The sequence below is a fragment of the Artemia sp. Qi Xiang Cuo genome, chromosome 15, assembly GCF_049724085.1.
Source record: "Artemia sp. Qi Xiang Cuo chromosome 15, ASM4972408v1, whole genome shotgun sequence".
Classification (NCBI taxonomy): domain Eukaryota; kingdom Metazoa; phylum Arthropoda; class Branchiopoda; order Anostraca; family Artemiidae; genus Artemia; species Artemia sp. Qi Xiang Cuo.
In genome coordinates this window covers 44,077,321-44,089,833 of record NC_142808.1, presented here as the reverse complement: position 1 = coordinate 44,089,833, position 12,513 = coordinate 44,077,321, and the positions used below count along the sequence as shown (strand labels likewise).

The following is a 12,513-nucleotide window of genomic DNA, read 5'->3' as shown; positions in this document are numbered from 1 at the left end:
CTTAGATCCTCCCTTACAACCTTTTCTCACCCCAATTGGTGATGACCTGTTTTTTGTTTGGCCCTAATTGGTAGGCTGAAATGGAAAATCTTTGGCAATCTGTCATCTTTCATTCCCAATGTGTGCCCTAGCCATCTCAAACTTTCTTGTACTATAGCACTAGAAACCAGGACAGAACCCCATTTTTAAACAGCTTCATGTTTGACATACAGTCAGTCAGATGGGTACCCAAAAGAATCCATAGGCAATTTCTCTGGAACACATCTAATGTGCACTACTCTATCTTTTGGAGCATGTTTCAAAACAATGCTTCTAATCTTATACTTCTGATTTCTTCTACTGTATACACTATCTTTACTAATAAGACTACATAGGTAAGTGATGCTATCCACTTAATTGATCTCATTGTTACATAGCATTACTTCTTCCTCTTCACTTATCCTAGTCTAAGTGACTTAGTTTTCCCAATATTAATTTTCAAACTTATTCTTGTGCCATAGACCCTCAAAACTTCTAAAAAGTTGTTCATTTTGCTAACATTTTCATATAGGCCACACAAATGATCAGAATGATCATAGTCTAGAAGTCTTTTACTTTTCCATTTGGTTCCACGCTCTCTCATAGCCTTTGTTGTGCTCCTTTGGGCAGAGGCAGTGAATGATCTATATACACGGGATTAAAAACAACACTTCTGAACTCCTAACTCAATACAAAACCAGCTACAAGCCTTATTTTTACATTAACTGTAGCAGTTTTATTCTTGTACATAGCACTATTACCTTAAATTGCAGCTAGCAGCAATCTAAAGATTTCTCCTTGTAGAGTTCCGGAATGATGACTAGTTGTATGCAGGTTCACTGGTGACCAGGTGCTGTTCCATCGTCGATAGCATCCCAATCGAGTTTACACTCCCTGGAGGACCACTCAGTATCAAGCCTTTGTTTAAAAACATCAACGGATTCAGCAGTAACTGTTTCATTTGATAGTTTGTTCCAATTATTGACAATATGTGTTGAGGAGAATTGAGTACAGACTCTAGAAATTGTTGACTGTTTGACGAGTTTCAGGTGATTACCTCTAGTTTCTGAATTGGCACCAACAGTAGGGAATAATGATGGGAGTATATTAGCCCTCAATAACTTAAAGGTTAAAATAGCATCCCCTCTGTTTCCCTTGTAAAGAAGTGTGGGGAGATTCAGCTTTGATAGTCTTACAGGGTAGGGAAGCTCTTGCATGCCAGATATCACTTTAGTAGCATGGCTCTGCATATCTTCAAGAACCCTTATGTCTTTTTTTAAAATATGGAGAGGCAAGAGACATTCCCACTTCAAGCTTAGGACGCGCAAGTCCCTTATAAAGAAGACTGATGACTTTAGGCGAACGAGAGGAAATAGTATGCTTAATCAGTCCCAAGGTCAAACTAGCCACAGACCTCTTAGCGTGAGTGCTGAATTTTAATTCATTGTCAATACTGACACCAAGATCTTGCTCATTATTTACAGAGGAGAGTGGGAGGCCTTAGAAAAAATAAGAGTGGCAGGGATTCAGTTTTCCAAAGTGAATGATATGGCACTTGGCAACATTGAATTCAAGAAGCCAGGCCTCAGCCCATTGACCAAGCAGTTGAAGATTATTTTGTAGCAGGGCATGATCTTCACAGGGCAAAGCTGGTCCAGGAAGCTTCAGGTCATCTGCATAAAGAGTTGATTTACTGCTGATGATGGAAGGAGCATCATTGATGAAGATATTAAATAGTGTAGGACCCAAGACACTTCCCTTAGGAACTCCACTCAGAACATGCATAGAGGAAGAAAGAATACAATTACCAGATTCGTCAAATAACTGAACACATTGATTACACAAATAAAGAAAATCAAGGATCCAGAGCAGGGATTTCTCTTCAAGCTTTGCTGTGTAATTTAATTGCAAGTTGATTGTGACACACTTTGTCAAAAGCTTTAGAAAACTCAAGCAAAATCATGTAAGCAGGCTCCCCAATATCAAGCTACTTAGTGATGTGATCATATGATTTGAGGAGATTGGTATCAACAGATCTTGCAGAACAAAAGTCATGTTGTGAACTGTGTAAAATATTGTTTGCTTCAAGGTGTTTGAAAACTGTAGAGTTGATTATTCTTTCAAGAACCTTAACAACTACTGAAGTCATGCTGATGGGTTGATAATTTTCAGCAAGGTCCTTTCTACCTTTTTTAAAAGTAGGAATGACATGTGCAGTCCTCCAGTCCTGATGTAGTCTAGAAAGATTTAATGATAAATTGAACAACAGGGAAAGAGGTTGAGACAAAACTGCACGACATTCATGTAGGATACATGGGTGAATGCCGCCTGGGCCAGCAGATTTATTCAGTTCGAGGGATGTGAGTTCCTTTAGAACCAAAGTATCTGTAATCAGAATTGGTTCCATATTACGTGATACATCATATAAAGGAGGTGATATACAATACTGGAGTTGGACAACAAAACAGAAGGGAAATATTGGTTAAAAATTTCAACTTTCAGTTCAGGATCAGTAACTGATTTACTATCATGCAGGATATCTGGGATTGTGCATCTACTGCTACCTTTTTGAGTGGCATAATGCCAGAAAGATTTAGGGTTATCCATAACTTCCTCAGCCAATTTTTCCTTAAAACTTCTCTTCAACTCCTTTATTTGTTCTGTTGTTTGATTACAAAAGAATTTGAAGACTAGATAATTTTCTGTGGCCTTATTTTTCTATAGCCCATGCTCTGTGTTTTTGATTGATTAGCTTGCTTACTATAGTAGTTAAAAAAAGTAAACGTTTTGCCTGTTTTACCTGAAAAATTCTGGTGCATGACTTTACAAAATTTAAAATTTCTGTTTTTACATTTGACCAACTCTCCTCAATTTCATCAGTAATAAGAGTTTTCCAGTTGATTTTGGCAAGTTTATCAGAGACTATTTTGTAGTTTACATATTTTTGTTGTTTAGAGGAAGGTTCTTTGGTAGGCAGACATAGCTCTGAAATAATTACTACATGGTCACTATTACCAACAGGTGGGTTATTACATTTTTAATAAGAAGGTCAGGGTTACTGAGTATAACCAGGTCAAGAATGTTAGAGACTTGACCTTCCCTGTAACGAGTTGGTTGTGAGATTGTTTGACAGAGGGAATTATCCGAGAGGGCAGACAAAAAAGGAGAATCTTTATTACAAAAATTAGATCCATCAACCCATTGGATTTCTGGAAGGTTAAAGTCCCCCATAAGGATCATAGCTGGCAAAATTGGACATCACATGAGACAACATCCATCACAACAGTCCATCAGTATTCAGAGAATTGAATGAGACTAACATTTAGTCCATCTCTAATATAAACGCACACTCCTTGGTGGCAAAGTGGGGAATTCATATTTCATATGAAAGGAAAGTTCAGAAAGCTTATTAGGGAGGCTATCAACATTGGAGCTAAGGAACCTCATTCCCTGAGAGATAGGATGCAGGGACTAATCTGAGAGGATAGAGGAACTAAAGGACTGGTAAGGCTGTTGGATACAGCAGCATGATGCAACAAGAAGAAACATCAGGTAAGCAAGTTGTTGCTGAAGAAACAGTAGAAATGTCAGCATCAGACAGGGAAATATTATTATTATGTTCACTACTAGACCATTGAGAGATAGAATTTGGTGATGCAGGTCCATAAACACTTAAACAATTAACAGAGGTAGAAGAAGGCACACACATTAGTGGGACATTGGAGCAGTCAGGGGGATTGCTCCAAACTGGCATGTTTTTTTGGATAATGACGCCATTACGAATTATCAAATCTGCCTCTCCCCTTGCTCTTCTGCATTTCAGCTCTTCAACTAGAGCTTTGTGTTTTATGTGATCTTTCTTAGGACTATCACCATAGAAACTGATTGATCCTTTTGTTTCAAAGGATTTCTGTATTTGCCTTATAAATTCAGTTGATGGTACAGATAAAACTATTCACTTAATGTATTAAACTGGTATGCCACACAATGATAGGACCTTTGTCTTCTATTGGCTGAATCAAACACCTGTTCAAAATCTTTAAAGCTGAGGATTAAATGAGGTCTAATGATTCAGGCACATCTCAATTTTTAATCTAGGAGTGAAAATTTGGTCACTACATCCTCTCCATGCAGCACAAATTCACAAAAATGTAGAGGGGGGAGGATTAAAAAAATAAAGATGAAAAAGCAGAACAACATTGAGCAAATATGCAGAAAACAGGGGATAACCAGAGATCTTAATTCTCTTAATTAGCAGCTATCATAGCAACCACAATTTATTAGATTGCAGCTACCACTGTATCAACAATTACAATTTTGTGTTAATTACAAAAGGTACTGTATGTAGCAATTTCCTTTAAAGTTAGCCATTAAACAGCTCTCTATGGTCTTTCAGTGCCCCACTAGCTGCAGAGAAGGAGAAACAGAAAAAAGATGCTCTTGATGCAAAATATCGTGATTGCAGCCCCTTTGCTTGTTTTTCAAGCCAATGAATTTTCCTTGTTGGTCAAGCTAAGGGACTATAAGTCTCCTTTTATAGCATTTTTGGAAAAGGTGATTTTAATGGTGAACTTTGTATTTTGATCTGACACTATTTTTAGAAGTGTTAGGAGTACAGTGCTTTTTCATAGCTGTGAAAAAAACAAGGCAGAGGGAAGTGACACACAAAAACAACCAGTTAGCTAGTCTTGCTGCTTTAATATAGAACATAGCTATTAAATAGAAATATGAAGGTATCTTTCAGAGTCAAGGAGGGCAATTACCCCCCTTCTAATTGGCATACCTCTCCCCTTCTTAAAACATAATCTTTTTCACTTCCAAAGTGTCATAATTGTTTTATTATTTACTATATCATCTCCTGATATAGACTATATATATATTTTCCTGATATAGACTATATCTATTCTATTCTTTACTATAATATTATCATAGTTTAGCATATTTTCAAAACATTCTGGCCATCTCTATTTAATTTTTTCCTTTTTATTAATTCTGACCCTATTTCTACATTTAACTGGGACAAGTCCAAATGGATTAATCTCTCTCAATTTTTTAACATGTCAACAAAATATTTTATTATTATGCTGTATAGCTGTATCTTCTAAATCTTCACCAATTTAATCTATTGTCTTTACTTTACACCTCCTAAATTCTTATTTTAATGCTATCTTTACATTCCTCTTATTTTCATATGATCTATCACTCTAAGACTTCTTGTACAAGCCTCTCCTATTCTCTAATGGGTTTAGAGCATTTTCATTAATATTCCTAGCCAAGTTTGTAACTTTCTTCCCAAAAACACCATCTGCTACTTCATAAACTTGGCAATAGTTCTAAAATTATTCTATCCACCTTCTACATTGTCAAATTTTAGGCTCTGAAGATTAATATTCAACTGTTTCATGGAAACTGCTCTTGAATTCTCACTCTAAGAGTCTCTTCATGTCATAACTTCTAGAAGGTAGTTATTCTTCCTATATTTCAGCTTTAGATTAATTGTAGACAATATGGTGACTTTTTATTTTTAATATGAATAAGACTCATGAATATTCAGTGCCTAGCCATCAAGCTCATACCATACCTGCAAGAAAAGCTTTCTGAAGAGCATGTTAGATCCCTAAGGATATCCACCATACAGCTAATATAAAATAGTTTTGTTTTTATATAGAGATAAAAACCTTAGCCAATCATTATATATAGAATGTTTTTTTAGCTGACTAGGTGGCTAGAATTGATGAAAGTGTAGCCTACATATAGGAATCTTAAAATTTGCCAGCCAGCTGGCTATTTGATCTCATCTCTATTTAAATTTCAGCCTGAATTAGCCAACTAGTCAGCTAATAATAGAATTATATAGGCTATACACTATTAAATTAGCTAACTAGTTTGCTACAAATTTTCCAGGTAACTATTATAAACCTTAGTTTAAAATAGCAAACTAGTCAGCTATCAATAAAGCTTCTAATACACGTGTGGAATTAGCTAAGTAGTTGGCTATTAAGGTCCCAGGTATATATAAGCTTCAGTTTAAAATAGCAAACTAGTTAGCTATTAAAGTCTCAGCTATATACACATGTTCAGAATAGCCAACCAGTTGGCTACTGGATCTTATATATACACTTCAGTCTGAATTAGCCAACTAGTCAGCTAATAAGAGAAATGTATAAACTTATAGAATTAGCTAACTAGTTGGCTATTAAAATCCCATGTATATATAAACTTTAGTTTAAAATAGCTAACTAGTCAGCTATCAATAAAGTTTCTAATACAAAGTAGAATTAGCTAACTAGTTTGCCAATTAAGTTTCAGCTAGATGGCATGTCACAAAAGTCTTGGAAAAATAATACCCTATGTGTCATCTTGAGCAATGTTGACTCTCTTACAAACAAGCTTCTGGAAACCCAAGTGCTCTTAAAAGAAGAGGCAGCAGATATTGCCAGTTTGGTGGAGATTCTGCCAAAGTATCCTGCAGTTCCTTCTACTGAGAGTTTGCTGCAGATATCTGGATTTCAGTGCTTCACTAATCTAGGACAGCCAAACTGCAGAAGAGGAGTTGGTGTCTACGTCAGAGAAGGCTTCCAGGTTAGTGTTATCAACCTTCCTATTTTTAATGTATCTTGGGTTGAAAGTATATGGCTTGATATTAATATTCATGACAAAAAAGTCTGTATTGGGTGTATTTACAGAAGCCCTAGTGCACCCTGTCTTGAAGAATGTGAATCATCACTTAAAAAAATTATTGATGGAATGGCTTCCTTGGTATCACAAATGGTTGCATCTGATTTGATAATAATTGGTGATTTTAATTTTCCCTTGGTTGAGTGGGTGGTCCTGGACTTGGTCATCCAGAATCTGGCGGTGGGGATTCACCATTTGTGTCTTGTTTATCTGACAATTTCCTTCACCAAAAGGTTGAAAAACCCACAAGGCACCATGGTGACCAGAACCCTTCCTTGTTGGATCTTGTAATTCTGAGTGACCCAGACTCTCTCATCAGAAATGAATTTCTTCTTCCAGTTGGTAATAGCAACCACTCAGTTATCCTCTCTGTGCTGTCTATGAGTAGTTGTCTTCAAACTAACTTGTGCCCTCAAACTTTTATTGAACTCAAACTTTTCATGAAATACAGCAGGAATTGGTATCAATTAATTGGTCAGAGCTCATTACTTCTGATATCAATACGTCATGGTTGAATGTCAAGGAAACTCTCCTGTCAACAGAAAAGAAGCACTCCTGTATTATTTATTGAAGACAACCAAAAACACTTCCGTTTCTCACAAAGGACACAGAAAGGACTATCAATAGGAAAGCCAGAGCTTGGAAAAGGTACAAAAAGAAAAAAACACAGGAAAATTGGCTAAGGTATGTGAAGGCTTGGAATCTTGTCTTGGACTCAGTTAGGAAACTGAAGTCTGAATATAAGGAGAAGCTTGCCACTGATATCAAGGCAAACCCCAAATCCTTCTGGACGCATGTTTCTGCTAAAAGTCCTAACTGTCACACCATTTCTGACCTCAAACATAGCAGGGTAACGCACTCGTCGCCGATAGATAAAGCTAATTTACTAAATGTCCAGTTTGCCTCCACTTTCACCACCTGGTCTTGTCCAACCATCCCTGCAGCACCATCACATTCTGTATCTACCCCAATGCCTAGCCTGTTAGTTACTGAAGAAATGGTCTTATCTAGCCTTGATAAACTTGATGTTAACAAGTCCAAAGGACCTGACGGGTTACACCCAAGGCTTCTTCAAGAGTGTAGAAATGTCCTCACTTCTCCTCTTTGCAGACTATTCCAGCTGTCCCTAAAAAGCGGAGAGCTACCTACAGATTGGAAAACGTCATATGTCATGCCAATCCACAAAAAATGCCCCAAGGATTGTGCTGAAAATTACTGTCCCATCAGCATCTATTCTGTGGTTGTAAAGGTGCTCGAGAGATTTGTAAATAGAGCTCTCATTCAGCACTTTGAAACTAACAACATACTAACTCTAACTCAACTAACTCATACTAACAACATACAACATACTATCACTGCTGGATCAAGGATTTCCTGTTGATATGGTGCTCCTGGACCTCTCAAAAGCTTTTGACAGGGTATGTTATGAATTCCTGATCGCCAAACTGAATGCAGCAGCTGTTGATGGTGTTACTGTGCAGTGGATACAGAGTTTCATATCAGAAAGAACACAAGCTCGTCAGGGTCTATGATTCTCAAGGTGTTCCTCATTTATTGTCATCCATAACTGTGTTAAGTGGTGTCCCCCAAGGGACCATCCTTGGACCAAGTCTCTTCAATTTTTATATTAATGATGCACCAAACCTTCTCACACTGTATGCTGATGACTCAAAACTTGTTGGCAAAGCTGCTATACCATCTGATCTCCAATCTATACAAACGGACCTTGATATTCTTGGAAGCTGGGCTGATAAAGGGCTCCTCTCCTTTAATGCTGAAAAATGTCATGTCATTCATTTTGGCAATCATAATCCACATCAGTAGTACCATCTCCAAGGTAACTCCCTCTCTGCAGTTACTGAAGAAAGAGATCTTGGGGTTATTGTTGATCATTGGCTGAGTTTCAGTACCCATGCAAAATCTGTATCTTCTTCTGCCTTCCAATCCCTTGGACTTATTAAAAGAACTATCTCTAGCTGGCGTCCTAAAGTATTTATGAAGCCCTACAAGGCACTGGTTCACCCACACCTTGAGATTGGAATGTCCCTGGCATCCCCCTATTTTAAGAAGGACAGGGAAATACTAGAAAAAGTACAAAGAAGAGGAACTAAGATGGTTGATGGCCTCAAACAAGTGCCATACAAAGAGCGTTTGCATCATCTGAAGCTCCCTAGTCTCACATACCAGAGGAAGCAAGGCAACATGATTCTAACCCACAAAGTCATTTCAAAAAATGCTCTTCCTGGTCTCCTTGCTCCCCCAGAATGCCTTGTGACAAGAGGACATTCAATGAAAATTTTCAAGAAGCACTCTTCTATCCAAGAGAGAAGCCATTTCTTCAGCCAACAAATAACCAACTTGTGGAATCAGCTCTCTGAAGATATGGTGTCTTCAGACTCGACAATTGACTTCACGCAAAGACTTGACAAAGATTGGCAACAGCAGGAGTTCCTCTACAACTGGGAAGCTGCTGAGTCTACAACCCAAATGTAGCAAGCAAATCACAACAAACAAAAAAAACATTAGATGTCATCACAGAGCATTCCAAGGATGGAAAATCCTTAAATTTACTCCAAGCTGCGATTTAAGGTAATTTTAACATAACACATTTTGTATGGGAAGAGCCTTTATCTTCACTTCTTTGATTGTTTTTCCAGGTTTTCTAAGAAATTCATGAATTTCTTAGAGCCTATATATTCACAGAATATATACCCCCACTCCCCTAATGTGTAAATATATACATAGAATTGCATCCTCTATCAAAATATAACATCCACTTGCATCACAAATGAACTTTACTCCCATAGCCTAGCCTTATTAGCCATGTGGTAGATGTCCATTATAACTTTGTTGTTATATTAATGTTACCCAATAGAGTAGAGTCCATTATCTAGGGCTATATGAGAAAATGAAGCAGAGTAGTTGAGGCAGGAAGATCCTAAGGGCCAATAATTATAAAAAAAAACTGTCCTAGTTTCCCAAGTTAACCTAGCCTGATTTTCGACCTCTTCCAACCTACCTGCATGGATGGTAAGAAACAAGAATAGCATAAAGAATGCCTGCATGGAGTTGTCACTGGCTCCAAGAGGAGATTCAAGCAAATTGGACACTGAAATTCTTCTAATTTTTTCCCTCCCATAATTTGTAAATTCAAAAATCTGAAATTTGAAAGTAGCATTGCCGGCGAAAAATTAGAAATACAAATTAAAGAGTGCGAAAAAGCTCACAATAAGCCAAATTTTGAGATTACCATTTCTGATTTCATCATTTCTAGCAGCATCTTTAAGAAGGAGGCATGGATTCGGAGGCTGCAATTGATATAATTCTAATTTAACCTTTTGCCCATGTGATTTTGATCTTACCGTCTCATATGGCTTATTGTGAAGATAAACATAGTGTTTCAAAAAAGAGTTTTCCTAATAAATTGAATATGCAAATAGACTTAAAACGAGAAGTAGTTACAACAAACAAAAATGAAAATTTTTTTGTTTCACATGAATAGCAGTTGACAAAGATGTAGGGGCTACCGGAATGAGGATTTTTACGTTTTTTAAAAGAAGCCATAAAAAAGAATTCCCTTTTTACAAATGAGCAATTCTTAAGCAATATGTGCAGCTTATAGCAACATTATAGATTGACAAGTAATTATATAATCTACAATTAAGTGTTTATTTATTTGGAACGAATATATTTAAAAGAAAAGAAAGTATTGATGGCACTCGAACAGTGAGCAATAAAATAAAATAATCGAAACTTGGTCTTAAGCTTAGTTCTGACAGAGCGCGAATTTCGTATCGCCTAGCAAATTTTCTTGTCGCCCCTCGGAAAAAATACGCCTCGTTCATCAAAATCTTTGCTTCGCAGTGCTTCAAGCTCAAGTTGAAAAAATTCGCATCGCTATCGTCATTCGCTCCAGGAATAAACAAACAAATGGATATTGAAAAACTTATTAAGCTAATTTCTACTTACCCTTATATATACAACATAAGCGAAAGCTGCAGCAGCACTGATGAGTCTGTTTTTTCTTTTACTTTTGAGCTGCATTTTCTCAATAGTAACAAAATTCGCGGACTGTGAGAACTACATGGCAAATTCCGGTTAAGCGGCGCGATGCGAAATATCGCAGAGCGAATTTTGTTCGCGCTCTGTCAGAACTAAGCTTTAGTTGCAAGAATTCAAAAACATATTTTCAGTTCGCGGCCTCTAAGAAATATTTTTAACTTAGAATGAATTATCTGAGCTAAAGTATTCATCTGTGTTTTAAAACAAATTCAACGATTGAAAGTATTGTTCCTCCAGTTTTCAGCGGGAGAAACTCGAAACAAATCAAAATTGTTTTGTTTTTTTAATACTATCATAGATCCAAGCTTATAAAATCTTTTGTTAACAGATGACATTGTGAAGTTGCCTTCTTTATGAAGTTAAAAAAAATTACGGTAAAGACACTTTTTAATTCTCTAAATTCCAAATATTGTGCCATTTTGTGGCATAGTGAGTCACCTGAAAGATGGAAACTGATAATCGTTAATGACATCCTCCCACATATATGATTTCCTCATAGCTATTAAAAATTAGATACGAAATTCACATATTATTTAATACAATAATTATTATAGGAGGTCACAATAGACAGGTTATTTGCATCTGATTTCGAAAAGACAGCATATTAATATTAATTGTATGCATGGGAACCTAGGATTCAGCTTTTTAAAATAGCATTTGGCAAAGCCTACATCTTTCCATGTTAGAGTAAGGGACTGGGATACATAAAAAATATCAGTAATGATGACATTTAAGAATAGCTTTAAATGAGAAATCAAAAAGTAATTTCAATTTTTTTCCTTTTTGACTCTCATACTGCAGAACCTGTTCTATGTTTTTCAAGTTAGGCCTAGCTAGTCCCCGAAGCCACGCCACGCCGAAATGACGGCGGCAAATGTGTGATTCAGTATCGGCGGAAATTTTTTTGGTGGCGCGCCGCCGATTTTAGACCGGAAGCGCCACGGCGCGTCGATTTTTCTGATTAAAAATAATCATAAAAATTCCACTTCACCAAGCACGTTCAACCTCGATTTTAGTAATGCTTTTTAAATGGTTGGCTAAAAACATACAAGAACAATATGACAAAACAGGAATTTGTTGTGCCGTGCGGAAAGTGTTTATGTTCACCGTCGATCAGACCAAGTAGAATTCTCATTTTTAGCCACTAGACCCAGGGAAGCCTATGTTGTGTTTATGTTTAACATCGCTTTGTTCCTATAAAATCCCGTGTTTAGTCATTTTCTTCTTGTAAATGATTTGGGCTAATGTGTGTATAACTTTCAAAGTTTGAAGTTCAAACACCTCTTGTTCATCAAATACATACGAAAAGGAAGTGAAAAAAAAAAAATTAGCAACATCGACAAAAACACTGTATACAAATCAGATACCATGGCTTAACAACACCAACAATTTTAAATCAGCGGTTACATCACTTCAGTTACAATTGATGTAACAAAAGTGAGTTTGTTCACTCTGCCTGGATCCATTGATCTTTTTGCAGTCACTAATAGTCCTGTCGTGCTAAAAAGCCGTTTAGCTGGGGCACATGTGGCCGGTACAGACAGAACTTTACGAGCGTAAACTGCCACTCGCGGGATCTGATACTAGTATTGGACCTTGGGTCCCAGAGAATGCCGCAAATGGGCTTCTTCTTTGTATCTGCTGAAACAAGTTGTTTTATAAGGGAGAACAAACCTGCACCTTCACCATAGGGCTCCTGCGCCCTACACTACAGGAGGAACTAAACTGTACCTTTACCCTCTTTTCTTATCAACA

The 12,513-nt window shown here is 37.0% G+C and overlaps 1 protein-coding gene across 1 annotated transcript in view; it reads right to left on the bottom strand.

Annotated features, from left to right (window-relative positions):
- LOC148943709 (uncharacterized) overlaps positions 1-9,835 on the bottom strand; it is a 34,815-nt gene extending 24,980 nt beyond the window's left edge. The window contains exon 1 of the mRNA XM_089101410.1: positions 9,716-9,835. Coding sequence (XP_088957536.1) covers positions 9,716-9,835 — 120 coding nt within the window. The remainder of the gene's footprint in view (positions 1-9,715) is intronic.
- Between the last annotated feature and the right edge of the window lie 2,678 nt (positions 9,836-12,513).